At 27.7% G+C, this 27,487-nt stretch overlaps 1 protein-coding gene, 1 long non-coding RNA gene and 1 pseudogene across 3 annotated transcripts; all 3 read left to right on the top strand.

Annotated features, from left to right (window-relative positions):
* The first annotated feature begins 1,923 nt into the window (after positions 1-1,923).
* On the top strand, positions 1,924-16,266 carry LOC145753691 (AP-2 complex subunit alpha-2-like). 2 transcript variants are annotated; one of them, XM_082570114.1, is made up of 23 exons: positions 1,924-2,030; positions 2,355-2,423; positions 4,014-4,156; positions 4,490-4,683; positions 5,403-5,532; positions 6,130-6,261; positions 6,457-6,535; positions 7,070-7,220; positions 7,838-8,006; positions 8,591-8,728; positions 8,988-9,170; positions 9,604-9,828; positions 9,951-10,145; positions 10,492-10,587; positions 10,692-10,828; positions 11,292-11,354; positions 12,579-12,661; positions 12,838-12,929; positions 13,804-13,922; positions 14,333-14,455; positions 14,816-14,892; positions 15,056-15,183; positions 15,266-16,266. In XM_082570114.1, exons 1-23 carry the CDS (start codon positions 1,964-1,966, stop codon positions 15,341-15,343), a joined length of 2,871 nt encoding a protein of 956 aa, XP_082426240.1. In that variant the 5' UTR covers positions 1,924-1,963; the 3' UTR covers positions 15,344-16,266. The 2 variants fall into 2 exon arrangements, with proteins under 2 accessions (XP_082426240.1, XP_082426241.1); XM_082570115.1 differs by lacking the exon at positions 11,292-11,354 and having other exon boundaries at positions 15,266-16,265.
* Positions 16,267-17,661: 1,395 nt separating this feature from the next.
* Positions 17,662-18,345, top strand: LOC145753433 (glutathione S-transferase B pseudogene; annotated as a pseudogene).
* Positions 18,346-20,053: 1,708 nt separating this feature from the next.
* Positions 20,054-21,239, top strand: LOC145753617 (uncharacterized). The gene is made up of 3 exons (XR_014283848.1): positions 20,054-20,075; positions 20,188-20,334; positions 21,062-21,239. It is a non-coding gene; the product is annotated as an uncharacterized LOC145753617 (long non-coding RNA).
* The last annotated feature ends 6,248 nt before the right edge of the window (positions 21,240-27,487 follow it).

Below are 27,487 nucleotides of genomic sequence, written 5' to 3'. Positions count from 1 at the left end.
AATCTTTACAATAACATCAGTGCTTTATAGCTGCTCGATCTTTCCTACTGGGTATATTTTAGACCGATTTGGTTGCTGGATCTGCCGGTCTCTTGCATCAAGTTTAATTACAATAGGTTTTATGTGCCTTGCTTTTTCAGAACCACGGTCTTCTTGGTTAGTAATGCCAGCGGAGATAATGCTTGGAGTTGGGGGCAGTGCACTGCTTACTTGTAACATACCGGTCGGAAATTTGCATTCAAAAACAACTGCTATTATTGTAACGTTACTGTTTGGCCTTCTACAGTCGGGTGTCCTGCCGTTTTATTTGGTTCAACTAGCGTACAAATATGGATTTAACTATCATTTGCTGCTTAAAGTTATGGCATTTGGAACTTTGTTGATTTGGGTAAACACGTTTCTTTTATTTCCTAGAAAGAATTTTCCCAAAAAAATTCCTGTTAATTTTAAATACGGATATTACGAATGGTGTTTAACTTGTGATCAGGACGATAGTGAAGAAGAAATGGAAACTAAGTTATTGAGCGATGACCTCAGTATTAATAATAAACCTGAGATCAATGTAGCGTTTTTACAGTGTTTAAAGTCCCCATTGTATTGGTTAAACCTATGTCCTATAATTTTGCTTAACTTACAGGAAATATTTTTTATGGGTTCGTTGGTTACTTGGCTTAAGGGAGTAGTTGGTTCTAAAAATTCATTTTCGTATTTAAGCGTTTACAATATAATTTTAATATTAAGCGTATTTGTAAGCCCTCTGAATGGCGTTATTATTTCTACGGTTGAAAAAATGAACAAAAGTCAACCTTCGAAAATTGCAGCTATGCGTGGGTTTCTAGCCTCATCTATAACAAACAGTTTTTTGGGCATTTTTCTTTCACTAACAATGCTGTTAAAAGCACCTTATGGTTCATTTGTATTCTTTATGTTCCTAAGAGCGTTTTTGTATGGGGGTTTTGGTGCATTTATTTCTATTATTTATCCAGTGGAGCATTTTGGAAAGCTAATGGGGTTGGGTTTTACTATTACTGGAATACTGGGATTACTTCAATATGCAATATTTAAAATTGTTATTGATTTTGATCCAAATTTTATGGCAGTAAACTATTTCTTTTTGGCCTCTAACATTTCAACTCTTATTTTTCCTGTCATTCAATTTTTTAAAATAAAACAACTATAGCAAAATTAATAATATGTTTGCCGTCTTTTAAGAAGCCCAATATAAATGTTATTATTAAAAAATGTTTTTTGATTCAGACAGTTTTTATTTAATTTTAATTTTTGCGGCGTAGGTTTAGGTCATATTTTTCTTACGACCTCTATTCAATTATTTGGGAGTGTGGTGTATTCTAATTTTAGATTTGATTTAAAATTAAGGTAATTTCGTTTTGTCTTATACAAACTATTATTGTTATCTATTATTTAAACTGCACCTAAATAAACCATTTAAATTTAATGTATTTATAGCTTATGAATCGCGTAAAAACAGGCTTAGTTAGCTGTTAGTCTGTCAGTTTAGTACGAATTAAACCGTTTTTTGCCTGTTTGTTTTAAACTTTTGATTCTTAGAAAACATCGATTTTTTCAATCTTTCGCCACCTTTTTGCCTTATCTAGTTAGACAATTAATTTGGTTTTACATTGAAATTCAAGCATTCACTAAAACCTTGTTTTGTTGTTTTATGACCTTGAAATGTTACAAGCTGATGATAAATTAAAAGTTTACTTAAAAAAAAGAATATTTGAATTTGTTATAAAAGCAAGATTTAGTTATTAAAACTTTTGTTTATTTTCTAATTGCCAAAACTTCAGCTTTAGTAATTTTATTTATTTTTGCTAGTTTATATAAAAATATGATTTTTTAGTAATTTTAACTTTTTTAAATATTTTTTCATTAACTTTATATTTTAACCTGATTTGTTTTAGATATTTTAATTGGTTAAAGTTTATTTAAAAATTTCACGATGCCGGCAGTTTCAAGATCGGATGCAATGCGAGGTCTGGCAGTTTTTATATCGGATATTAGGAATTGTAAGTTAATATCTAAATTTTGTTATAAATGCTATAAAAACTTTATAAAGTGCTGGAACATTAACAATTTTTAATAGTTGTTAACAATTAGACAGTACTGGTTATATTAACTTTATTTGTAACATGAAAAGTAAGATTTCGAACTACAAGAATATTTTACTAGCAATCAAACATATATTTTTATTTTTCTATTGTATTATTTTGTTTATCTATATAAACTGATTTTAAATTTTTTCCAAAAATTGTGTTTAATAAGCTGTTATATTAGCGATATGTTTTACTATAAAGTAATATATATAGCCTATTTATTTTTTTGTTTTAAAGGTAAAAGTAAAGAAGCTGAAAGCAAAAGAATCAATAAAGAATTGGCTAACATAAGATCCAAGTTCAAAGGTATTGATTTTACACAATACAATTTTTTAAATAAATTTTTATTATGAGTGCTTATGTTATATTTTATAATACTGGTTTTATATCGTATTCTAAAATAGAAGTGTTTAAATACAACTTTATTTATTAAAGTTAAAATGTAGACACTAATTTGATTCTAATTTTTATGGATCCATGTTAAACTTAAAAATGGTAATTTACGTATTTATTGATCTTTAATTTAAAAAGGGTGAATAAATAGCATATAAGCATAGGGTAGAATTTGTTATTCTGATCCATACTGAAGTTTCCTTAGGCAGTTATGAATACTATTAATCACATTGCTTGATAAATGACTTGCCATCTCTTGTTATGGCATGAATGGAGTTGGTATTGTTTATAGCACCTTACACACAGATGCTTAAACATAGAAGCATTTGAAATTAAACCTGAGACCTCAAGTAGTAAAGCCAAGTTTTTATCATAGCAGTTGGTTTAGATTGTTTTGTCATACTAAATAATCTTTATTTTTTAAGGCAATCAATTCTTAAGTAAACTTGTTACAAAGAATTAACTATGTCACCTTTAATATAGCCGGCATGCTTAACTGTTGGCCCAAACACAAATTTGAATTGATCTTAAATTAGCCCTGTGCTATGTTTTGCTAATACTTCCTTTTATTGATTTTAAAATGTGGAGCACAGGAAGTAGTCTAGATTTTGATTTTTGTACTTTTTGTTTCAAAGTCGTGGCTTTAAACAATGCAGTTGTACAACTAAATATTTTTTTCTTAACATGTCATTTTAAAACTAAGTAATAGAACATTTAATGAAAGTGACATTACTTTTTTTTAAATAACATCACTTGTTTTTTTGAAATTGGCTTTGCAGTAAATTGTTTTATAAAATCAATATCAAGGGCTCTTCTGAATCTTATTTCATTGGGATATGTGTAGTTCTAGCTTAAAATTAACACTATACACAATCAAAAAATTGGGAATTTTTAACAACAAAATTGTTTTTTTAACAAATTAATAAACATATTAATTAAGTAGCTCTATTAGATAAAAAAGGGGTTTATTTGCAAAAAACTTACTAATCTAGGATATTTATAAGTTAACAGCCAATAATAGAATTATTTTTGCAATTGGATAACGGGATTGTTACCAATTTTAAAACAAAGTTGTACTGGTGGCTTTATTTCAGGTTATGCCTTGTGACTATTTGTTTGTTATGTGCAGTATGTACACACTGTTTAATGTTGTTACAAACGAAATTAGGTATATTTACCTGTGTAAACAAATCATTGTGTGTATTTATATTGCTTAATGTTAGGTAAAAATTTAGTAAAATGGATTTTAATTTGCGATTGTCTTCAACTCACATTAAAAGTTGCAAGTTTAAATAATATGATATCTTACCTAAAAAACTACAGATGTCCTTAAATCAATGCGATAATCGAAATACAATTTTTATGTTATTGCCGTAGTTGAAAAGCCAATTGTTTTGGCTGACTTTGTGACTTACTGTACCTTAAAACCCATTTAATAAAGGATATCGAATAATGATTTTGTTTTTATTCAGTCAAAAAATGTTTTGATTTGTTGTTTTGTAGGGGACAAAACCTTGGACGGATACAGCAAAAAGAAATATGTTTGTAAGCTCTTATTCATATTTTTATTGGGTCATGACATCGATTTTGGTCACATCGAAGCAGTTAATCTTTTAAGTTCGAACAAATATACGGAAAAACAAATCGTAAGTAATTTGGATTTTATCTTGATGACATTTTCTTACAACCGAAAGTATTTACTACTAAATTGAAACGAACATTTTTAACATTCTGTTTATTCTTAGTACAATCGAAAAAAAATTAAAAAAAATAAAAATTATTATTTGTAAAACTTTTTTATTGAACTAATCGATTGCTAGCTTTAGGTTATTTTAAGTGTTATATTGTGGTTCCAACTTTGACTAATTTAGTTTTTTTCTAGGGTTTTCAATTGAACCTATTGAATATTGTATAATGTTTAAGTTTCTATATAATATGTTACATAAATTTAACAAACAATATCACTTGATTATTTTCAGGGTTACCTTTTTATATCAGTTCTGGTCAGCTCCAACTCTGATCTTATGAAGCTTATTATCCAGAATATTAAAAATGACATTTCATCTCCAAAACCAGTACATGTCAATCTTGCCTTGCATTGTATTGCAAATATTGGCTCAGTTGAAATGGCTGAGGCTTTTGGGTCTGAGGTTCCGAAATTGTTGGTCTCAGCGTAAGTTAGAATTGAAAATTTTTGCTTAAAAAATTAAAAAATAATTCGTTGAAGATTGGTAAAAAAATTTAATAAAAATTTTAGTAAAACCAAAAAAATGTTGGTAAACCAAAAAAATGTGTGATGGTTTTTTAATGACTCAATAAAAAAAAATTTAAATTAAAAAAAAATAAATTCAGGTATTGTTTTGTAGTTTTTAAAATGATATACTAAACACCTATAAGTCACATTTTATTTAAAAAAAAAATTTAAGTTAAAGAAAATGAAATTTTTGTTTTGTAATCTTGTTTTTATAACAAATATTGCAAGTCATTATTAAACCTTGCCAAGTCTATAAGTTTATTTAGCTATGATAAACCTCAGGTTTGTGGATACAATTATACCTGTGTTAGCCTATAATATATGTTTGAATATCACTTTATTACTGTTGAAGTGTTATTAAAACTTTTTTTTGGTGGGTTATGGTTTTGAAATATTTGGTTAAACTTTAAAAATAAATTAAAAACTGTGGATTTTTCTATATTGATCTTTGATTTTTTTTTTTTTGAAGCAAAAAATTTTATTTGAACAAATTTTAACTTTTATATAATTTACCTTTAACTAAATGCCTTTCAAAAAAGTTATGACAAAATTAAATTTAAAATCAAAAATTTGCCACTAATTAGATTAATTGTTGTTTGATTTTTTCTCGATGTTTTCTTATTTTAATTTTTGTTTAGATCTGCAAGTGAGGCGGTAAAGCAGAGTGCAGCTTTGTGTTTACTTCGTTTGTTTCGAACCATGCCTGACGCTCTAACTTATGCTGAATGGGCTTCCAGAGTAATTCATTTACTTAACGACCAACACATGGTAATAATTTAATGTTTGCTGTTTTTAAACATTATAAAAAATGAATAAAGGTCTGCTTAAAATTTTGTGTGTTTTTAAATGACAATTTTTTGCTTTTTGCATAAATTAATTTTTTTAATACTCATAAATTTAAAACAAAGTTGCAAAAAGTTTTCTTGCTTCTTTAAAAAAAATGTAATATTTATTATTTTAACACCAAATTTTATTTGGCAGGTAGTTTTATAAAAGTAGTGTTAATTTTTTACTTTTGACCAAATTTTACAGCTTTAATTGTAGACTTATTTTTAAAAGGGTGAAAATGTAAATTTGAAAGATTTATACTCAACTTGAAATTTGTGTAGTTTATTACAGTTTAATGTGTACATAAACATTTTTTTTGAATTAATTATAAATAAAAGATTTCACCCTTGGACTACCCCAACTCTCATTTTTGGAAAACTGTCAATTTGGTTAAATGGGTTTTAATAGTTTACCTAAAAAAACTTTAACATGCTCTATACATATACTAACAAAAACATAAATAAAATTGTTTGTGATGCGCAGACGAATTATCAGCAAGTAACCTGAATTTTTTTTACTTTGTTTTTTATCAAACAGGGTGTTGTAACTGCAGCAGCAAGTCTGATTCATGCGTTAGCTCAACATAGTCCTGCTGAGTACAAGGGTTGTGTATCGCTTGCTGTATCCAGGTTGAGCAGGATTGTCACTTCAACTTACCAAGATCTACAGGTACTTTTTTTTGCTTTAAGACCCTTTTAAAAATCAGTTTAGGTTTGAAATAAAAAAGTTATGTGCACCGTGTGATATGTAATATAAAGTAACAAAATATTTTTTATTTTTTTTAAGATTATAAATTTTGTATTATTATGGGTTTAACTTTTTTTAATTTTTTTTTGTTATTTTACTGAATCTTTTTGTTTACAGGATTACACATACTATTTTGTGCCAGCTCCATGGTTGAGTGTTAAATTATTGAGGTTACTGCAATGCTATCCTATACCAGGTTTGTTATAACATTAACTAAAAATTGAAAGTATAAGCTTTTAGACTAGTAAATATTGTATGTTCTTTATATATATTTTTTTGTATATATCTTTATCTTCGATGTGGGAAGGTCGAATGCGCAACCTAAACATAGAGTAACATCAGTTACTCCAACCCAGTCTTGAGTTGCCTGTGGCAGTTTGGGATATTATAGAGACTATAATTGCAACGAGATTATGTTGCTGATTAAGTGCTGGCTCAGCAGGAGTTCATACCGTTTATAGCACCTTACTCAAGGGCGCTACAACATGAGAGCAGTGGGAATTGAACCCACGACCCCATGGTGGTGTAGCAAGTGTTCTCACTACTACACCAAGCATTTATAAACCAAAAAAGTATACTTGTAGGAATTTAAAATTAATCTTATATGTCATTGATATAGGCTGAAAAGTTTTTTTTTATGTAGTAAAAAAGTTTTTTTTTTTGAAAAATTAAATTAAGTTCACTTAATCTAAAAACTAATTTTTAACTTCTTTTCGATTTTTTTAAAAAGAGGAGCAAGCAGTTCGAGGAAGATTGGTCGAATGTTTGGAAACAATTTTAAATAAATGTCAGGAGCCACCCAAATCCAAGAAAGTCCAACATTCAAACTCAAAGAATGCTGTTTTATTTGAAGCTATTAATCTTATTATACATATTGACAGGTAATTAATGTTTTGTAATATAATTGATAAAGAAAGTTAGTTTTTATGTTATTTAATGCAACAATTAAACTGTATAATTTAATTTTTCTTATTTAAAAAAATAAATTTCACTTAATTTTTATCAATTTTCTGGTTGTATTTTTTTTTAAATACAGTTTTAAATTTAAAGTTTATTGGATGTGTCTTATTAAAGGCAGTATTTTTTGGCATGACAGTTTTTATTTTTAATGGTTTTGACCTTTAGTTACATTTAACAATTAAGTACTTTTTGATAGCCCGCCCAAAAGTCTGCATTTAAGTTCTTAACTAATATTGCTTGTAATAATTTACCCACGCACAACAAACGGCAGTTTAATTTAGTTATTTACCTATGAACTAGACATTTATGTCCAACAAACCCCATTATATATAGATACCACATATTAATGTTCTCTAAAATTAACTTCCGTAAATAATTCCACTTTTGAACAAATCATGGGATAACTGATTTATTTTTCCTTCTATTTACATTTTTTTATCTTAAAACAAAAAAAAACTTGTGTTATCTTCTGTTTATTGTGTATATGATTTTTCGTTAATTTTTTCATATTTAAAAAAATAAAATATTTTTTTGTCAGTGAACCAAGTCTTCTTGTTCGAGCCTGTAACCAACTCGGGCAGTTTCTTCAACATCGAGAAACAAATCTTCGCTACCTGGCGCTAGAGAGTATGTGTTCGTTAGCTGGTTCTGAGTTTTCGGCCGATGCTGTTAAGAAACATCGTGAAACTGTGATCAACGCTTTAAAGGTGAAAAAAGAAATTTAGTTATTAAAAATTTTTTTTCACGTATGAAATTAAAATTTTAATTTTTTTTTGCATTTTTTTATCCTTGATGTGGTAAAGTGATCGACTTTACAACCTAAACATATAGTAACACTAGTTACCCCAACCCAGTCTCAAGTTGCCTTTGTCATTTTGGAATATATTTGTTTATAATTGCCTGCTAAATAAGCTTTTTATTAAGTGTTGACTCAATGAGCAGTTTATACTGTTTATGAAAAGTGGGGATCAAACCCAAGGCCTTATGTTGTGAAGAAAAGTGTTCTGACCACTACACCATGCTGCTGGTCAAATTTTATTATTTTTTTGATAAAAAAAAATTAATTTAGTTTATTATAAATGCCATTTTTGTCAAGGTTTCAAATTCATACGAATTATAATATATTATTTAATTTAGTTAGGTTATAATATAAAGTTAGTTTGTTGGCGCTAATAAATACTTTGTTGGCGCTAATAATTCTTGTTCAAAAAATTAATTTTTTTTAAAAACTGACATTAAAATGAAACTGTTTATCAATTTTAACCTAATTCAACTCTTTTAATATTTTTAGACTGAAAGAGATGTTAGCGTGCGACAAAGAGCTGTTGATTTGTTGTATGCCATGTGCGACAAGTCGAATGCAGAAGAAATTGTTGCTGAAATGTTGGCTTACCTCAAGACTGCTGACTATGCAATCAGAGAAGAAATGGTAAATCTATCTGTAACTATTCTTGTTCAGAAATTTGATGAATTTTTTTTTTCTAAATTACTTAATCCAAAAAATATTTTTTAAAAATAAAATTGCCATAAAATTTCATTTTTTTATTTTGCAATAAGTTTTTATAAATTAAAAAAAAAATGCCAAACATTTTATATTTTATCAAAAAATTGTAAAATTTTGTTTGTAGTTTTAAAAAATTTTTTTTTAAATTTTGTTGTAAAAATTTTAAAAACACTTTTTTTTCTAGGTTTTGAAAGTTGCCATTCTGTCTGAGAAATATGCTTCAGATTATACTTGGTATGTTGACACCATACTCCAACTTATAAGAGTGGCAGGCGATTATGTTTCCGAGGAAGTGTGGCATCGTGTTATTCAAATTGTTATTAACAGAGACGATGCACAAGGATATGCTGCTAAAACTGTGTTCGAGGTTTAAAAAATTGTTTTTAAAATATAAAATCTAAAGTTTATTGTTTTTAAAAAAATTTTTTAAATCTATATGTTTTTAAAATACTGTTTTTAAAAATTAGTAAAAAAATTATGTTCAAAAAAGAGTAAAAACTTTAAATTACTTATACAAGATAAAACAAATAGTTTTTACTAGGATTTATTATGTAAAGATAACAGTATAATTTAAATGGTATTATATATATATACATAGAATTTTTAAATTTTTTTTATCAGTTTTAGATATTTTATTAAAATAAACTTTTAGCAAATTTCAAACTTTTTAGTCACTGTTTTATTTTTAATTTTTATGTTTAAGTTTTATTGTATGTATCTTATCCATTTTTTAAGTGTTATGTAAAATCCATAAAAGTTGTAGTGAAATTATTTAAATTGTTGGTAATTTTTTTTTTTAGAATTTGCAAGCGCCAGCTTGTCATGAAAACATGGTCAAAGTCGGAGGATACATTCTTGGGGAATTTGGGAATTTGATTGCAGGAGATGTAAGGTCCTCTCCTCTCGTTCAATTTAATCTCCTCCACTCCAAGTTTCATCTCTGCTCTCCTCCAACAAGAGCTCTGCTGCTTTCCACTTACATTAAGTTTATTAATCTCTTTCCTGAGATCAAGGGATCAATTCAGGTGACATTTTTAAAAGTTTTTGGGTAAAAAATTAAAAAAATACTTTTTTTTTCAAATTTTTCTTTTTGTTTTAAACTTTTCAACAATATTATTTACAAATTTTTAATTTTTTTTATTTCTAGACTGTTCTACAAAACAATAACCAGTTAAGAAATGCCGACGTCGAGCTGCAACAACGAGCTTTAGAATACTCCCAACTGAGTTCAATTACGTCACCAGATGTCCTTGCTACAGTCCTCGAAGAAATGCCTCCATTCCCCGAGCGTGAGTCTTCAATTTTGGCCAAACTAAAAAAGAAGAAGCCAGCAAGTGTGCAGGTTAGTGTTTAATGTAGGCTTGTTTTTAATGGAAAAAATAACGGTATGTTTATAAAAAGTGTTTTAAATGACAAAGTATAATTTTGTGAGGATTCATTTTAATTTCATCTTTTAAAGAATATATTTTCTGTTTTTCGTAGACATTAATTTCACTTTCTTTTTAAAAGTGAAAATTGTCCAAACGCTATGCGTTTGCCTGTTTGAAATACCTTAATGTATTCCATTTTTTTGTTTAAATTATGCCACCTTAATTTAATACAAAATAAAGAAATTTTTAACTGAATTTATTTAAAAGGTATTGTTGTGTTTTATTTTTTTTTAGTTTTTAAAAAAATTAATTTTGTAGGCACTTGAAAAAGAAGATGAAAAACTGAAAAAATCGCTTGCCAACAATGCTGAAAACCATGTTAGTAAACCCAAGGAATTATCCCCAGTTGTTTCTGTAAGTTCAAGTTTAATTTTGCCATTTAACATAATTTAAAAAAAAATTAAAAAAGAATTTTTTCTAAAAAATTTAAATTTAAAATTTTTTTTATATTTTTTTAGAACTCAAACTCTAATGATCTTCTTGGACTTGGTACGCCGGAGGTAGCTCCTCCAACCTCCAACTCCTTGTTGGTGGATGTCTTTGGTAGTCCTCCTCAAGCTACAGAGGAGCAAGTTGCTTCCTCTAACATTGCAAAGTAAGTCCACATACTTGTTTTATTGCATGAAAATTTTTTTAAATTTTTTATTTTAAAAAATATTTTACTATTTTTAAAGCGGTTATGATTTTGTGAAAAGTTAAAATTTATTTTAAAGTTCCTTTTTTTTATTTTGAAAATGTTTTACCAATAAATTGATTTTGTATTTTAATATTAATATCATTTACTTGTGTTTTGCATGTTAACCACTAACTTAACACAATTACAAAAGAACTGGTAGCTCAATAAGCATAAAAAACAATCTTTTAGTTTAGATTTTGACACAAACTAAGCTTATAGTAAAAAAATATGTAAGCTTTAGTTACACTAAAAAAAATCAAATTTTTATTTTGTGCGATTTAAATTTAACGGCAACATAGTAACAATGTTTTATAATTTTTTGATCAATATTTTTGCATTTTGTATTTACTTTGTCATGATTTATTACTATGCATGAACATAGGGAACCTGAATATGCCTCAGTAGATGAGCAGACAGCTGACGAACAAAACCTTTACCTAGCAAAGTAAGACAACAAAAATTAAGTATCAATTTGTCCATTTGTGTTGTCCAATTTGTTAGTTTGTCTGTAATTGTGCCGGTTCTTAATTCAGTAGTAAAATCCATTGTATGCTAGTAATTCAAATTAAATTTACAGTTTAATTACTGTTGTATTAAATTCCTAATTTTTAATTTAAGATATTTTTGTTTTATTTTGTTTATAATTTAATTGAAATTATCAATATTCTGTATAAAAATAATTGTTTTAGCATGGGCATGCCTTTGCATGAAAACCAGCCAATCACTACAGAGCACAATATTGCTAGTTTGCTCTCATTGGCTGAGACAAACCCCACCCCTTCGGTTAATCCATTTTTCGGACTTGAAAGTCCCGAACAAGGGTTATCTGATAACATGGGGCAATTAGGGGATTTCCAATGTGATTTGGGTGACATAGGGTCTCATTCAATTGACCCCATGGGGCAAATGTCCAATTTGGATATAAATTACGATGATATAACAGAAATTGAATCAAATATACCGTACAAGTAAGAGTAGAATGGGTGGGGCTTTAGAGGTCTTAGTTTTTGCCAAAATGAAGTTTTTTTTTGTTTTAAGGATAATTAGGATGAATAAAATTGGTCATTTTTGAAAACTTTTGTGCATTGGTTTTAGTCATTCTTGAAATATAAGTGGGTAAAATTGTTAATTTTTTGGATTTGCGGATTAATTTTTAATTTGGTTTGTAATATTGTAAACTGGTAATTACAAAAAAATGTTTGCATCTTGCAAAAACTATATTTTTTTTTGTTAAATAACACATTGTATTTTGGGTACATTTAATACAAATATAAGCATTAATACATATCGTTAAAAAATTCAAGCTCTTTTAATTTGTCCAACTTTACTTAAAACAGTTAAAAACATTCAATAACAAAAAGTTTATAATTAATTAAAAAAAAAAAATTTTAACGAGATGCAATTTTTGTGGGAATTTTAATATTTTTAACATTTTTTAACTAACTTAATTATTCAACTGTGAGTATGTTATTAACCATAATTGTTTCTTTTTACTTTTACCTATTTTAACTAAAAAAAAAAAAAACATATTTAATAATTGTATTTTTGATATTTAATATTATGTTTACTGACTATAGTTGGTGTTTTAAATGTAGTTGGTTTTTGGAGTTTTTGGATTAAAATCATTTTTAACTTATTTATTTTTTTTTTAATTTTTGATTTTTTTTAGATTTTTGTTTAAAAACAGCGGAGTTTTGTTCGAAAACGAATTTCTACAAATTGGTTTAAAATGTGAATTTAAAGAGCATTACGGTAAGTTTTTTAACATTTTCATACTTTTTTCATATAAAAATGTATTTTTCAGTACCAGAAAATTTTTAGTTAGGCTCACTAGTTAAGCTTTTAATTTTAAAAATTGCTGTTATTTTTTGGTATATTTTTTACTGCCTTTTACCTACTGTATTTGTTATTAATATTTTCGTAAAAAGGTCGGGTTGGAATATTTTTTGGAAATAAAACCCCCTCACAATTAATGAGTGTTGCTGCTAATGTTACATTGGATGGGGCACTGGATGGAAAAGTAAGCAAGTCTTTTCACTTTATTTTTATATCCAAGTAATTTAAAATTTTTTCCAACACCTCAAAATTGTAATCTTACCCCTAGCTTTTTAAAACTTTTTTGGTGGACAATCCCGTTTTCACCCAGTCTTGGGCAAAGTATATATATATATAAACACAAGTAGTTTAACTGATTCAACCGGATTGTTACGTCATTTTTGCGATTCATGGAGGCAAAAATGGGTCTTAGAAAAGCATTACAGGTATAGGAAAAAACACGAATATTTTGATTTACGAAAATTTCTAACACGGACACCTAAAAATTTAACCAGAATTCTATTATACTAATATTTTAACACTTTTACGCGCAAAAATTTTTGTTGAAAATAGAAAATTGTATTTTCTCAAAGAAATTGTCGCATGCCCTGAGTATTATTTAAGTTTGTCCCCAATTGCCATTCATACAACAATGTGTTTTATTACGTGATAATGTTTAGTAAACAACATTTTGGGCATTTCTTTTATGACTTTATTTTTTTTTAGTTTTATTTTAATTATATCTCTATTTAATAACAACACTGCACAAAAAAAACTGTGCGTAAAAATGTTAAAATATTAGTAAAATGGAATTCCGGTGAAATTTTTAGATTTCTACGTAAGGAAATTTTGTAAAAACAATATATTGGTGTTTTTTCCTATACCTGTAATGCATTTCTAAGACCCATTTTATCTTCTAATTTTACTTCCGGTCAAGTGTTAAACTACTTTTGTTTATATGTATACTTTGGTCTCGGGTATGTAAAAGGGTAATTTTTTCAGGGCAAACTTATCATATTGGGACCCAACTAGGAAAACCCATTTATTACCGATATACTAACTGTATTAAATATTATTAGATCAACATAGCTCCCCAAAAGGATTGTCCATCCACCATTGATGGGGGAGCACAAGTCCAACATTTTGTTAACTTGGAATGTCTCACAGTATTTAAGGACTCCCCTCTAATGACTATCAGGTACTTTAACTAATAGTTATCCAGCTTTAAATTATCGCCATCTTTTACTGTATGCTAGTCCGAAAAATGGATTAACCTTTTTACTATTGCTTTAGTTGTAAAGTTAAAAAAAATGCTTAACATAATATTGGTTTAGTATACTAAAAATTGCTGGTTTATTTTTTTTAATGTAATTATGGTTCAAATCTTAGATTTCGAAACATATTGTTAATGCCAGTATTATTATTATTATTATTGTTTAACAATTTTTTGAGAAAGAATAACTTTTGTTGTGATTAATTAAATCTTCTAAAATTTGAATATGTTGTTGGTATATTCTGTATGTTGTTATTTTTTCTTTATTTTACTTCAAAAATAAATTTAAATTTTTTTTTTGTGTCCTTTCTTTCATCATAAATGTTATTTTTCAGATATGTGAGCAATAACACTCCTCATACCATCTCAGTTCTCCTCCCTGTTATGATCAACAAGTTCTTCCAATCTGTTGAAATGGCTGCCAATGATTTCTTTAGTAGATGGAAGCAACTTGGACAGTAAGTTAATGGGTTTACAGAATTAATAAATTTTTATTGATTATTTTTAATATAAGGTGGTCAAAATATTTTTTGGTTTTAATAAATAAATGATTATTCGCTGATTAAAAAGTCTTTTTTTAACTTGACTTTTATTATTGTTTTTAAGTTCTGATTTTTTTGACACATTAAAAGTAAAAATTTGGGACAGTTTATTTTATTTTCATCGTTTAAATATTAACATTTTTTTGGTAAATGAAATGCAGTAGCGTTATAAAAACAAGCAAAGTGTGTTTTGACATTTCAAATTTTGATTTTAAAAACTAGTTTTGTTTTTCTTGCATTGTAAAATTTTATTTTTATTTATTTAATTTTTTTTAGACCTGAACAAGAATGTCAGAAAATATTCGAAGCTAAATTTCCAATTGACACAAGTCAGACAAAAATGAAACTGATTGGTAACTTTTTTTTTTTTGTTGAAATTTTACAGTTTTGAAAAAATTTAATAAATTTATATTTAAAAAAATTATAAACTTGAAATATTAATTTTTTTTTTCAAATTTTATTTTAGCAATTTTTTTTTATTTTATAAATAAAAATAAATTATTTGATTTTTCTAAGGTTTTGGTTTATCCTCTTTAAATGGAGTTGACCCAAATCCCGACAATCTTGTTGGATCTGGAATTCTTAAAACGAAAAATGGTCAAATTGGTTGCTTACTCAGACTGGAACCAAACAAGCAAGCCAAGGTAATCATGTTATATATATTTTTTTCTAAAAAAAAAAAATTTTTGACAGTATATTCTTTAAAATTTTGTAAATTTTTTTTAGAAATATCGTCTTACTATTCGTTCAAGCAACAGTGAGCTTTCATCTATTCTCTGCACTCTATTGGAGGATCAATTTTAAGTTAACCAATCAAAAAACGCCATTTAATTCAGAATTTAAACTGACCAATAAAAGAGTCCAATTGAAGTCCTGTTTTAAAGCAGCCAATCAAATCTCACACATTGTTTTATTGTCACCTGATTGGTTGATTTTCTTCCATTGCCTATATTAAATTGCATAACATTATTTTTAAATAAACGTTTGCCATAACTACTTGGTGTTTAACATTTAATTATTAAATTTACTTTTGCAATTTTTCAAAATATGACGTAAACCTGCAACACAAAGAAATTTCAAGTTTTTCAGGGATTTCATTCATTTTTAATTAAATTTGAATTGGTTTTAAAAAAAACTATATTGACAACAGAAATAAATTAGTTAGATATAAATTATGGTGACTTACCCTTTCTATCTTATAAACATAACATTTTTGCTAGTAGAAACATATTTAATTAAAAATACTATTTGGTCATTCAATTTTGTGCAATTGCAATTTCTGTATGCTATAATCTCGTACTTTCTACAAGTTGATAGGCCAAGCTTATGTTTTTTAAAATTTAAAAAAAAATAATTTGTGTTGTATTTGGTTTGCTTACTATTTCAATATTATTATCGTACCTAAATGCAAAAATTTTACCCTAAAAAAATTATTGAAATATAATTATTTTTATCATATGGTAAAAAAATTATATTTTTTTCTGCATTTTTGCTTGGTTTTTGAAGTAATGTTGGTATATTAGTTAGGTGATATTTTACTTGCTGGTTATACCTAGTATTTCCCTTTAAAGGTTAAAACAAATTTAAATATATTTTTTTTAATTTTATTGAAAAATTTCATTCAGCTTTATGTAAATTATAACCATTCCATTTCAAAGCATAATTCACTGCCCAATTATTAATTTTGATTTCTAATTTTTTGCTCTAAGGTTTTAAAAATTTTTTTTTCAAGTAAATTTAAATATGATTTATGTAACAACTAATAAAGTCTTGTGAAATGATCGTTATTTGGAGAAAAAAAATGATTTCTTTTTTTAAATACTATATTTGTTTTTTTTGTGATTTTAGTATTGTAATATTATGCTACTGTATAAATCATAAATAATATCTTTTCGTATTCTTATTAATATCATGTGTAGTTACAAATATATTAAAGTAAATCTCAAATAGTGTGGCAATTTCTTCACATACTTATTTATAACACATCTTTGTCTTCCAAAGGGCGAAGAAATTTAAAATCGATATGCAATGAAACTTTGTATACAGCATATATAATTATATATATAATTTAAAAAAAATTAAATTAAACATATACATTTATATATATGTTGTATATCCTACTTAGGCCTATAGGATATATTTAATGTATTGACCTGCAAAATTGAGTAAAATGGTAATCAACACTGACTAGTCACCTGACCAATCAACGCACCAATTAGTTCCGCTTGAGTAAACACGGAATATATTTTATTGAAATAATCTTATTCTTATCCACCTCAAAGCTATACATCTGTAGGACTTGGGAGTCGAACTGGGGACCTATGGATCGAGTTTTCATCGACCAGAGGCTTTGGCAACCGGAATGGTTAGAAGAAGATCACATTTTTTCGAACACATCAAAAATAAGAATTCGAAGGGTCCGGTTATCAAAAAGTCACAAGCCAGTTAATAAAAGCGGGTCTTATCTTTATATTTAGCTTTTCAACTGTAACTACGTTACAAAAAAAATCATAAGCGTAAAGAATTTTGTATCAACATTTGTTTTATTAAGTATTTTTAAAAAATGCTCTAACTTCCTTTTCTGAAGCCCTGTTTGTCATGACGTAGAAAGTACTAGCATACACTTACCACGCAACGAAGTATTTTTTACGTCAAACAAAAAATGGTAATTTGGTTTTTGGTATTGATTATTTTTTGTGATTTTTGTGATTTAGTGTCAACTGTCAACCATACTAACGTGCTATATACATCACTCATAAAATTAGTAAAACAACATCAATTATCATATATATATCATTTTACAGGTAAACAATGCAAATATATATTTAATGTTTTTTTTATCAAAGTATGTTTTGGTATATTATAATAACGCATTACAAAACGTAACTGTTTGTTATTTAAACGACTTGCATTCGCATTTTAAAGTGCTGATGTGTTAAAAAGGAACTATCAATTATTAACTTGTGAATCGTGTAACATTATTATCGACTTATGGTGTGTAAATGTTCAAGTTTATTTGTGACGCTTATTGAACTTTAATGTTTAGGTTTTAATTAAATTTGGCTATTTTTATTTCTTTGTTTAAGAGTGTAGAGTAAATTTTAGTAAATAGAAAAAAAATTATGGCTAAATCGATTTCCGTACTCGCTTATTGGAAACCTAGAGGCCTAGGGTGTGCGATTCGTCTTATGTTAAACCATCTAAATATTGAATTTGAAGATAAAACGTTTTCCTATGGTCCCGCGCCAAATTTTTATAAGGAAGGGGAATGGGTGGACGCCAAGAACAACTTGGGTTTGGATTTTCCAAATTTACCTTACTATATTGACGGCGATTTTCGATTTACTGAAAGTTTAGCAATTATGAAATACATTGCCAGGGAGAATGGATCGTTGTTGCCGACCACAAACAAAAGCTGGGCCAAAGCAGAGATGCTTGAAAGTGTAGTAAGGCAGTTTTTAATGGAATTCGCGGGGCCTTGTCATGTGCCTAAAAAAGATTTTGACGCAGAAAAGATAAAATATTTTGAAAGTTTTCCGGATAAGATACGAAACTTTGAGGCGTATCTAGGCAAAAACAAGTGGCTGGCAGGGAATGATCTCACATATGTAGATTTTTGTTTTGGAGACCTTCTGGACTGGATTAAACATTTGAAGTCGGATGCTTTCTCGAATTTTCCAAATGTGGCCGAGTATTTAAAAAGGTTTGAAAATCTGGAGTCAGTGGTCGCCTATCGCAGCAAAAGCACCTACAAACCGCTGCCAATATTTTCACCGCAGGCAACATGGGGCGGAAATGTTGAATGACTTTGTTTTCGATTTTACAAATATTACTTTAACACTCATCTCATGTTTAATTTAAAAACTATTTTGCGTTAATCTTAAAAATAAAGCGTTGTTTTAAACTTACATGCATACAGAGTTAAACTCGATTTTTCATTTACTTGATAATAAGAAACTTCGTAGAATATGAAATTATCTTAAATAAGTTCATGCATAACATCATAGCTTATTTAAAAAATTAAGAATGGAAAAGTATTCCACCACTGTAGTTTAATATGTAACAAATCCACCATTTTTATTGTTTACTCGTTGCTATCTACTTTTAGTCACGTGTTTACACGTTATCTTTATCACGTGTTATCTATCACGTGACTTTGGTTTTATTGATTCGAATGTTTTGTATGATATTCGTGATGCATCTAGTAAATGATGAAGTAACTCTCATATAATAAATAAAGTATATAATATGAATACGGCTTCATACAAAAGAACAGACAAAGTGTTACACATGTTAATATTTTTACGAAAGTGCTCTAAATTTAAAATGTTCTCTAAGCAGACTAATAACTGTATTAATGTATTAAAATGTGTAAATCGCTATGCTTTGCAAAAAATATTGTTTTAAAATGAATTTGCACATAAGATAAAGAAGACCGTAAATTTTATATTTGATTTAGCTTAGACTTAACGTAACATGAGATTTAAAAAAATATTTTAACAATCAACACTTAGCAAAAAGTCTGTTTACCATTGCAAATTGTTTCAACCATACGCTCCTAACGATTTGCAAAAAATGTCACCCAAAACTTATAACTAATCGCGCTCGTATCCTATAAATTACCAAAATAAGCAGAAAGATTAATGTAAAAACATAAATTCGTTTGACAGCTTTTTTGGAAAAGTGGATGATATGTTTTAAAAAAAAGAAAAACGATAGATACGTTTTTTTAAGAAACTGCTATTGGTTTATACCGTTTTGGAATAGGCAAGTGTGTAGCTAATTTTGATCATTTTACAATATAAAATTATTTTTAATAATTACAATAAATAAGATAAACTTCGACTTTTTTTAATAATTAGCATGTTTTGGTGTTAATATTTTCCTATTTTTCTATTACACCTTTTTTGAATAGCAGTATTTTGCAACTGATCGCCTAAACTGTACTTAAAAAACAACATACTTGTTTTACCATGAAATACAAAAAATACTGTGCGTATAACATTTTTTAAACTTATGTTATTTTGTTATATCTGTATTTAAAAATTTAAATATAAATTTATTAAATAAATAAGTTAATTTTAAAATTTTAATGTTTATAGTCCAAAAAATATGTCTAAGTGTGGAAAATTATATGCATAAGTTAAATCAGTATTTTTAGTCAACAACAAATTAAAAAATAAAAAATAATTTACTGTAATCTGTGTTATTATCAAAATAACATAAATTCAGAAACGAAATATTTATAGCTTTAATACAGAGTAAACATTACATTTTTAAGTAAACGTAATATTTTATATGTTAAAACATACTGTTTTTTTACGAAAAGTTGCAGAGTATGTCAACAAATTTTAATTAATTAAATTTGTAACTTTTCAAGTCGTAGAAAAGCAGGGGAACTAGTTCGAAAATCTCACATCGTGTTACAATCAACATTTTGTTATAAAGGAAATGCATTTCCTGATTAAGTATATAAAATGCCTTGCATTGGGCGGCAAGCTTTACAAATTTTCTGAAAAAAGCCCAGGCAAAAAAGGTGCGTATGCTTTAGATTTTTAGATGTTGCTAATACATTGTTGTTGAATTATAAGGGTAAGAGTAAGAATTTATCTCCTATTCTACATAATTTGCTATTTATTTAACTTTAGAAAAATCTTGAAAAATGAAAGTTGCCGTACTTATATTGTTAATGGTTTGTGTTTATGCAAGTGCTGAAGATGATGAGTATGATGGTAATCCACTTTGTTGCCGTAATTTGGATCTGTGCTTATCAGGAGGTTGTGGGTACTGCGACAGTAAGTGCCCTTGTTTAACATTCATTACAAGTCGGTTTTAAAACTTTTTTAAGAGTCTTACGTGATTTTATTTAACACCCTTAAACAATTTTTTTGCTCTTGATCCCTATTTTTTTGCTCTTGATCCCTATTTTTTTGCTCTTGATCCCTATTTTTTTGCTCTTGATCCCTATTTTTTTGCTCTTGATCCCTATTTTTTTGCTCTTGATCTCTATTTTTTTGCTCTTGATCCCTATTTTTTTGCTCTTGATCCCTATTTTTTTGCTCTTGATCCCTATTTTTTTGCTCTTGATCTCTATTTTTTTGCTCTTGATCCCTATTTTTTTGCTCTTGATCCCTATTTTTTTGCTCTTGATCCCTATTTTTTTGCTCTTGATCCCTATTTTTTTGCTCTTGATCCCTATTTTTTTGCTCTTGATCCCTATTTTTTTGCTCTTGATCCCTATTTTTTTGCTCTTGATCCCTATTTTTTTGCTCTTGATCCCTATTTTTTTGCTCTTGATCCCTATTTTTTTGCTCTTGATCCCTATTTTTTTGCTCTTGATCCCTATTTTTTTGCTCTTGATCCCTATTTTTTTGCTCTTGATCCCTATTTTTACGAATAGCTCAGGCACCAGATAAAATTTTAAAAACTTTATCCCCTTAAGAGAATATATAAATAAAATGATAATGTTAACTTAACAACTTAGTATATTTCAAACTAATTACACAAAACTTTTTATTATAGATGAAGATAGCGAAGAAATGAAAGCAATGTGCTATAACTATTGCGTGGACAACCATTTTCCCAACTGCAGAGCTGAGAAAATGTGTTTATTTTGTATTTAAACCTCTTTCGAATCTAATACTTAACATTCATGCATTGCAAAATTTGAAGCGTTAATTAATAAATATTCAAGAAATGGTCTTAGTCTCTTAGTTAAAAACAAAAACATGAACATTTTATAATTTTTTTTAATAGAAATAAAACTAAATTAAGTGCTACCTTAAGCATGCTATAGCCTGCAGTAAAATTTGTGAAATTAGATTTTAAAGCTTTTAGTCAAAACTATAACTGGACAACGCAATCTTAATCTTAAAGTACACACCTAAAAAAAACATAAAACCCACCACTACCTGGTTTTTAGTTATTATTTTACTTTTTTAGAAAAATATACAGAATTGCAATAACTGAGTCTATATTTAACTTAAATTAGCAAAAAATAAGAAGATTTTGTAAGTAAGAAATGTTTTGCTGACCATATTACGCCCATTAATTTAGGTATTTATTTTTTTGTATCAAATTAAGGTGGAAGGTTTTTGTAACTTTTTATTGGAGGAGGGAGTAAAGAGAAACTTTTTTTTCAATATCTCCTTAATAGAACATTTTTTTAGCGGGTATTGGTGTGCTATTAGGACGTGTTTAAGCTATTCGTAAACGCCGGGTTGGAGGGTGAACAGCGTGAAATTGGTTCGGCTTAAACCATGACCGGTACGCACAAAGGAAGCTTGTAACTAAGCAACATTATTGACTTAAGAGCACCCTCTACCGGTTGTAAAATAAAACAAAAAAGGCAGCTTCTAACCGGAATTTTTGTTTAACGTCATGATGTTTTCAAGTTGATTGTCGGGCTTTTTATTTCGATTAGAAAGGATACAATCGCAATTATTCACAAAAACAATTGTTGCAAGAAGTGCTATTGGTGCGGATAAAAACAAATGTTAATTTTTTTTGTATATGTAATAATGTATTAATATTTGCAGCCTTCAATAAATAAAAAAAAGATATTTTTTATAGCAATACTAGGCAAAAAATTTTTGATTAATAAATAAACGATGTAAGTTAATAAGCGTTTCTGCAAAAACTAACTTTCCATTTTAAATATTAATTCATTTTTTAAAATGTGGAAAATTAGCCAGAATTTATTCTTTAAAATAAATTTAAATTTTATTGAATAAAATTCATAGAACACTTTATATTCCAATTTAATCTTATAAACAAATCAAAATAAAAAAAAAAAAGTTAATCATTTTTTCAAATTATAGCCATATCCTAAAAAATATACCCTTTTTAACAAATTTATAACATTTTGTTTGAAATAATTCTAATTACGTATGTTAAAAAAGCATAAATTTTGACTTGATTTTACTTACTGACCATTAACCTAAATTACAAAATTTGCATAATTATACGTCATAAACTTAAATATTTTTCAAGACTTTTTAGGTGTTTAAGCATTTTTCTTGAGGCTTAAACCTTTACCAGGGGCGTATTTTTTCTATATTACAAAACAAATAATAATTTTAACTTTTTTTGTACAATCATCAAAAAATATGAACGCTAAATAACAAATTTACGCTTAAAATTGTAACGTATTGAAAAGTTGGTTTTGTGTTTTCACATTTTAAATACCCCGTGCTCCATTTGAAATTGAGTTAAAGTAACTTATTTTGGATAAATCCACATATTCTAACTTTTATTTGAATAAAATATTAGTTTGTAATATTAATTTAAAGCATGTGGTTATATATTTAACAACCCTTTTTTTTGGACTTGTTTTTTCGCCTTTATCCATATATTTTAAATGGTTCATTTCCGTTTTTTATCAAGAGGAAATGTTGGTTTTAAAAACTGACTGGGTAATTACATTTAACTGAACGGACGCCGCCCAATAAATACAGATTTAAGCAAAATTTAATTTTAGCCTTTATTTTAAGGAAATACTATAGACAAAGTTGTATATTCGCTTATTAACTGACAATAAAGATAAATTAGTTTGTTAAATACTGAAAAAAATATTTTTAGACTAAATTACTAAAATGGAAATGAAAGTCGTGTTATTTCTTTTCTTAATGTTTAATGGCAAGGTGTTCCAAGTTGGTAGTGAAGTTTCTTTTTCACAATACTGTTGCTTGGAAATAGCTGTCTGTGCAAATAAAATAGCGTGGCAGTGTGACGGATGTAGCCACTGCGACACTGTAGTTGAAGGTTATGTGTTGAATTTTTATTAAAAAAATTTTGTAGTTTTTACTTGAATAATGACATATATAATTGTTGTTGAGGTTTAATAAAAAAAAGTATTTACTGCCATTTATTGCTGCAAATTAAAATGATTCAAAATATATTACAGATTTGCAAATAAAAACAGACTGCTACAATCTCTGTTCTGATGTTTTTTTCCTAGTTGTAGCAAGCTTTGCCGAATGTGCTATTGAAGGCAAATGTCAACCAACTTATTATATATGAAGTAATGTATTTAAACATTTAAAGCCTTTATTAATAAAAGGAAAACTTTAACATTTTTGCTGTCTTTTCTTTACCATTTATACCTATATCAAAAAAGTGAAAAACTCAAAATTTTACCAAAAATATAACTTATTAGGTGGGCAAGAAATAATAACGTTATAATTACTTGTGTCTAAAAAAGGCTATTTAAATTAAGCTGACAAATAAACCTACACATATTACACATATTTTGTACAACTCTCATTGTATTGCTGCAAAATTTATCGAAATTGTTAAAATTTAAAACGGGTAAAAAAGCACTTACTGCTTTAATTACTGTGCTGAAACTTAATTTCTTAATTTTAACATTATGGACTCGACAGCACCCTCTACCAGTTGTTAAATAAAACAAAAAAGGCAGGTTCTAGCCGGAATAAAAAAAAATTAAAAAAAAAAGTTAATTCTTTATGGCAATACTTGACAACAGTTTTTTAAATAAAAAATTGTTTTTAAATAGCACAATGAGCGCTTTTGCACAAACTAATTAAATTTTTTTTAATTTTAACAAACTTTTTAATACGAAAAATTAGCCAAAAATCTTAATAAAATTAATCATAAATTATAATAGACGTAAAATTAGCGTATACTTTATTTTCCATATAAATCTTATAAACAAATCAAAATTTTGCGCCTCGTCTGTTTGGGTATTTTATTAACGCTTAAAACAATTCATTTGGTAATCAAAATTTTGATTAGTTGCTTCAGGTCTAAGTAATGTTAAAATGGTTTATGTACTATATTTTATACCTTAAAAAATTACTTTGGGTTGAACCCCTAAAAATACCCCAGAAAGCAAAGCGTATCAGCTTTGAGGCAGTAAATCGCTCTGTCATATTTTTATGAAAAAAATTAGAGTTTTATTTCGAAAGAAGAAATGAACACATCGGCTGTGTGAAACCTAGTTTTTTGTAAACATAATTGGTTTCGTTGTGACTGTAGCTTATTTTAAATGAATTTGCTTACTTTAGTTTTTATGAACAACTAGTTTTTTGAGGGCTAATTTAAAATGGAATTGTTAAATATTTGCTGGCGACCGTTAGCGAATTTTTCCCGTTTATTTTAAACAGTGCTTCGTTTTTTATCAACTTTTTTATATATAATTCTTAATTTTCCATGTACAAACGTTGACATTACAAATCCACATCAGTTACTCCGACCCATTTTGAGTTGCATTTGGCAGTTTGGAAAGGTATAAAATAAATTTGCCCGGTAGTTACGCTGCTGAATAAACGCTGGCTTAGCAGGAATTCGTATCATTTATGGCGCCTTACTCGAGGACGCTACAGCATAAAGGAAGTAGAAACAATCATAAACGTTTCAAATATACAAAACGGTTAAGCTTTGTTTAATATAATTTTATTAAAACTGTTGAAAAATTGAATAATATTTCGCTCTAAAATTTAGGAGTTAATATATTACGTAGAAAAGTAAATGATATACAAACATTACCAAAAATTTTGAAAATTGGTTAAGCAGTTTTTGAGATATCGTAATTTGAAGGTAAATATTGTAAATAGGGAAAATCCCTACGCTCTCTAGTCACGTGACGCACGACGTTATCGTCGGAAGTCATTTGCTGGCAGACATAAAAAAATAACCTTATTTTGCCCTCTCTCAGACGTTTGTTGTATTTTTTTGCCAAAAACAAACTTGGCAAAAAAAAAGGAACAACAGCTAAAGCAAAGTTTATCCATATTATATACTGTTGTTACTTTTTAAGCATTTTTAATTGGGTAGGCCGTATTTAAAAAAAATTAACAAATTATGGCTATGCTGTTAATTTTGAAAGTTTACCAGCCAAAAACGCTTCAAAACTCCCGCAAGAAACAGACAGGTCAACTATGTCTTATTAAAGCAAAGTTAATAAAGCAAAGTTTACCGTTAACGAAGTCTTAGTTTTGTTTATAATAAAATCACCTTATTGTTGTTAACTAATATACTGTCAAATAAGCGTATATATTTTATTTTGTTTATACTATAACAATTATTTAGGTTATATTTTCACAAGTGTAAAGCACAAACTAAAGTTAAGAAAGGCAGCAAACACTTATATTTGTTGCCAGGGGTACAAGTACTTACGTATATTGTACGTTATATTAAAAATTGTTTGGAATTATAAATCAAAAAAAACACATAAAAATGTTAACCGGAATATTTAGTTTATAGTTTAATGATATATAATATACACATATGTCTTTACCGATGTGACGTTTAGCCATTAGAACTATTTTTATATGATAACCAACAAAATTGTCGAATATTAAGTTTTAAGCAAAACTTACTGTTCTAACAGGTAAACTTTGCTTCAGTAACACTTAGTTGACCTGTCTGTTGCTTGTCAGCTAATATTGACTGTTTATGGCTTGTAAATTTTCAAAATTAACCACATAACCTTAATTTGTTAGAATTTTTAAATACAGCCTACCTAATTAAAAATACTTCAAAAGTAAAAAAATGTCTTATATCATATGGCTATAGCTTTTTATGTTAAGTTTGTTTTTTTGCAAAAAAAAAGTACAACAAACGGCTCAGAAAGGGCAAAATAGGAATATTTTCTTATGTCTGCCAGCGTATAAACTTACGATGATGACGTCGTGCGTCACGTGACGCGCAAGCGTTGGGACGTTCAATCTGTTCAATCTGTTTAAATTTTAAACAATTATAACCCAACGTGGCGCGGCTTTTGTTATAAATTTATTAAAAAATAATAAAATTATAATCCAGTTACAATGGTAGACTAAAACAATAAGAGCTTTCGATAATCTTACTTTAACTTTTTATTTGTATTTAATACTTTTTACAAAAAAATAGTATTTAAGCTATTTGTTAATACTAAGCATAAGAAAGAATAGTGTAGTATTGGTCCGGGTCGAACCCGAAACCCATCGGCTCGTAGTCCGCTGCAAAGACCTGTATACCACACTACCAGACTATTTTAAAAGAAGCTCATAAGTAAGTTTTAGTAAATTGGTAATTAAGCTGTGTTTTGTTTTTACTGATAATATGTGTATTAAGAAAATATATTCTTCGAATTCTTCGATTTGCTTTCGAAATCCCATGAGCTAGGGCTTGAGCTCGATTAAGGTAATTAATTACTAAACTTAAAACGTATTAAGTTATTGGATTAATCAAACTCTAATTTTTTTCATAAAAATATGGCAGAGCGATTTACTGCCCCCTTAATTTGTAACCGGCAGCTTGGTGTAGTGGTAAGAACTCTTGCTACACCACACATTAGGTCGTTGGTTCAATCCCCACTGATTTTATGCTGTAGCGTCCTTAAGCAAGGCGCTATAAACAGTATAACTCCTGCTGAGCCAGTACTGAATCATCAGTATAATTATCGGGCAATTATAATCTCTATAATATCCCAAACTGCCACAGGCAACTCGAGACTGGGTCGGAGTAACTTAAAAAATAGGAAATCCCCTTAACAGGACATGGTAGTTTTAGCCGGTAAGGGTGTGCTATTAGATGTGTTTAAGTTCTTCGTAAACGCCGGGTTGAAGAGCGAATAGTGTGGGCAATCGATTTTTACTTATTAAGGTCAACTATGTCTTATTAAAGCAAAAAAATTAATCATAAATTTTAATAGAAGTAAAATTAGCGTATACTTTATTTTTCATTTTAATCTTATAACAAATTAAAATTTTGCGCCTCGTCTGCTTAGGTTTTTTATTAACGCTTAAAACGATTGATTAAGTAATCGAAAATTTGATTAGTTGCTCTAGGTCTTTTAAGTAATGTTAAAATGAATTATGTACTACATTTTCTAAACCTTTAAAAAATTACTTTGGCTTGTACTCCAAAAAATACCCCAGAAGGCTTTAAGGCAGTAAATCGCTTTGTCATATTTTTATGAAAAAAATGAGAGATTGATTTCTAAAC

Source organism: Corella eumyota, chromosome 5 (assembly GCF_963082875.1).
Source record: "Corella eumyota chromosome 5, kaCorEumy4.1, whole genome shotgun sequence".
NCBI lineage: Eukaryota > Metazoa > Chordata > Ascidiacea > Phlebobranchia > Corellidae > Corella > Corella eumyota.
This window is presented reverse-complemented; position numbering and strand designations above follow the sequence as displayed.